The sequence below is a fragment of the Olea europaea genome, chromosome 14, assembly GCF_002742605.1.
Source record: "Olea europaea var. sylvestris chromosome 14, O_europaea_v1, whole genome shotgun sequence".
NCBI classification, from domain to species: domain Eukaryota; kingdom Viridiplantae; phylum Streptophyta; class Magnoliopsida; order Lamiales; family Oleaceae; genus Olea; species Olea europaea.
In genome coordinates this window covers 6,093,777-6,096,479 of record NC_036250.1, presented here as the reverse complement: position 1 = coordinate 6,096,479, position 2,703 = coordinate 6,093,777, and the positions used below count along the sequence as shown (strand labels likewise).

The window sequence follows — 2,703 nt, the reverse complement described above, 5'->3', positions numbered from 1 at the left end:
ATAGCTATCGAAGCCATACTCATAACGTAGACCTTTTTTGGATCTACGAGTATATTAATACAGAAATGTAAGAAAACAAACGACCACGAATAGATCTGGATTAAACGCCGACCGACAAATAGCTGAAGAAATGATAAGAGAACAATATAACAGAACAAAGAGATAAGATCGTTATTTATTGAGGGGGTGGGATGATCCTACGGCTATAAATGAAAGGTCGGCAGATATTTTGACGGTGGGATACGCGTGAAACGTTGACTTCGGTGTTGGGGTAGGGCGGAATAATCGGACGAATGAGATTGGATTCTATTCGTAGGAAAGGTTATGCCTTCTAGATGTGTGAATAGATAAGTATGCAACGTGTTTCGTTGAGGCTCGCATGTTTCATGGTATTTTCTTTATTTTCATTCAAGCCCTCTTAGTTTGACACAATTCATTTTAATTTTTTACTTGCCTTCAAAATTGGCAATCTTTCTAAACAATTTGATTTAGCGCAGGTTTGATTTCCATTTCTTAAAATTTATTTTCAATCATATATTTTATTGGATCCACATATTTTACTAACTTTTATCGAAATCATCTAAAAAAACTAAGGGTGTATTTGATAGCACACCATTTTCCATGGAAAATGAAAAAGCAATACCATTTTCCAATTTTTGTAGTGTTTAATAGATGAAATTTTTCATGGAAAATGAATTCCACTTTTCTTGGCCACACCAACATTTTTCATCAAATCCTTGAATTCCAATTCTCACCAATATGGTGAGAATTGAAATTCTCGATTACTGTAACATTTTTCAAATTTTTTTTGACAATGAAAATAAATTCTAAGAATTATTGTAAAAAAGATATTTCCCTTTAACTAACAATTTTAATGTAAAATAAAGTCAAATGAACACCAAAAGATCGATTATTTTTTTGAATTTTTTTTGTTGGCAATGGAAACAAATTTCATACCAAATACTAGTAAATTATATCCCTTTAATTGACAATTTTTATGTAAAATAAAGCGAAACGAAAATAAAAAAAACTTTTATTTCAACATTTTTCACTTGAAAAATTATACCAATCAAACATAATAATTTACAACTTCCAAGAAAATAATTTTTAGACAATTCAAGTCCCTGAAATTCGTTTTCAATTTAATTCAATTCTATTTTGCAATCAAACGGACCCTAATTTTTGTTCAAATCAAAAGGATGCTTTCATTTGAACCATAGGTTTAGCCCATCTTTGGCTAATGTCTATAAAAGCCGTGTCACTTTTTTATTCACACATCTAGAAAATTTACAAGTAATGTCCCATTATTCACTATTTATTTATAATTTAAATAGTTGAAAGATTAGTTATAAATACTTTTTGAGAACAACAATTAAAATGTTGAAAATAAGAAATGGAGGAGTACTAGGAGCCATCGATGTTATGTAATTGGGGCCTTGTAAGAAGAAATACATGATGATGGAACTTATCCATGTAAGTGGACGAGCTTTAGTGCGTATTCTTGTCGAGTTGATGAGCGCTTCATATGACATATTCGATGCTCGACTCACATCTATGAATAGTTTCAAGAGCGAGCAGAGCTTACAAAGTTAACACGCTAATGCTAGTATTGTTTTTTAATACATAATTGTTTCTGTGACAGGAAATAATCAAAGCAATAAAATAATTTAAAAATTGTATAATATAAAAGTGTAGTTTTTTTTTTTTTTAATACGTGCATTGTCATCCATTGATAATGGACAAAGGCGGCATAATATTTGGAATGGGTACGCAAGGTATGTCCGTGGCTTGGTGAACACTCATAACTGCAGGTAAAAGGTCAAGTTGGCCACTCAACTCGTGGGTCATAAATTGATAATTCAACTCTAAATTATTTCAAATTAATCATTAAATTTTAAGACTTAATTCAAATTGGTCACTAAACTTTAATTTGTGCTATCTACAGTTATGTACGCGTGTTAAAAAAAAAAGGGAATAGGAATAGGAAAAGGAAAAAAGAAAAACCGTTCTTGATTTTCTTGGAATTCTTTTGGATCTTAGAGAATGTTTGATTGCGAAGATGAAATTTGGGTGAAAAGAAAATGAATTTCAGGGAATTGAATTATCTAAAAATTGTTTTCCAGGGAATTATAAATTATTGTGTTTGATTAGTNTGTGATTCAAGATCCAATAAAGTTCTTTGTAGGTGATATGCATTGCATCTGAAACTGATGATTACATATATTTAGAGATATTACGGGTGTTGAAGCATTAATGGGCCACATGAACTTTGCCATGCACCGAAATATGCTGCTATAATGATTTATTACTATTTAGCTGATACTGCTCTCCTTTTTCCCCTATTCTTGCTTAAGCCTTGCAAATGTCGATCCAATTGACGTTGCAAGAAATATTGCAGGCTTGAATCCTGAAACCACACTAGGTATGTCAGTTTTCTATATCTTGTATTTGCTATGTCAGAGCTTTATGGACAAGATTTGTAGAACTCTTGGAATTTTAAAACTACCTTTTTCCTTTTTGTCGTAATCTATTGCAGTTGTGGTGGTTTCAAAAACTTTTACTACAGCTGAGACCATGTTAAATGCTAGGACACTGAGGGAATGGATAACAGCTTCCTTGGGGTGAGTATAATTAGAATAATCTACATTTGCTGTTTTTTTAATGAAATTACTATTCCACGCCTAACAGATATGTCATATTCCT

At 31.5% G+C, this 2,703-nt stretch overlaps 1 protein-coding gene across 3 annotated transcripts in view; it reads left to right on the top strand.

Annotated features, from left to right (window-relative positions):
* Positions 1-2,192: 2,192 nt before the first annotated feature.
* The window catches only part of LOC111408935 (glucose-6-phosphate isomerase, cytosolic 2B), a 13,906-nt gene continuing 13,395 nt past the window's right edge, over positions 2,193-2,703 (top strand). For 2 of the 3 annotated variants that reach the window (XM_023038783.1, XM_023038782.1), the window contains exons 1-2: positions 2,194-2,422; positions 2,537-2,621. In XM_023038783.1, the coding sequence (XP_022894551.1) occupies positions 2,601-2,621 (21 nt within the window). In that variant the 5' untranslated portion in view covers positions 2,194-2,422; positions 2,537-2,600. Of the gene's footprint in view, positions 2,423-2,536; positions 2,622-2,703 lie in introns of all 3 variants that reach the window. The other variant, XM_023038784.1, reaches the window with a different exon arrangement.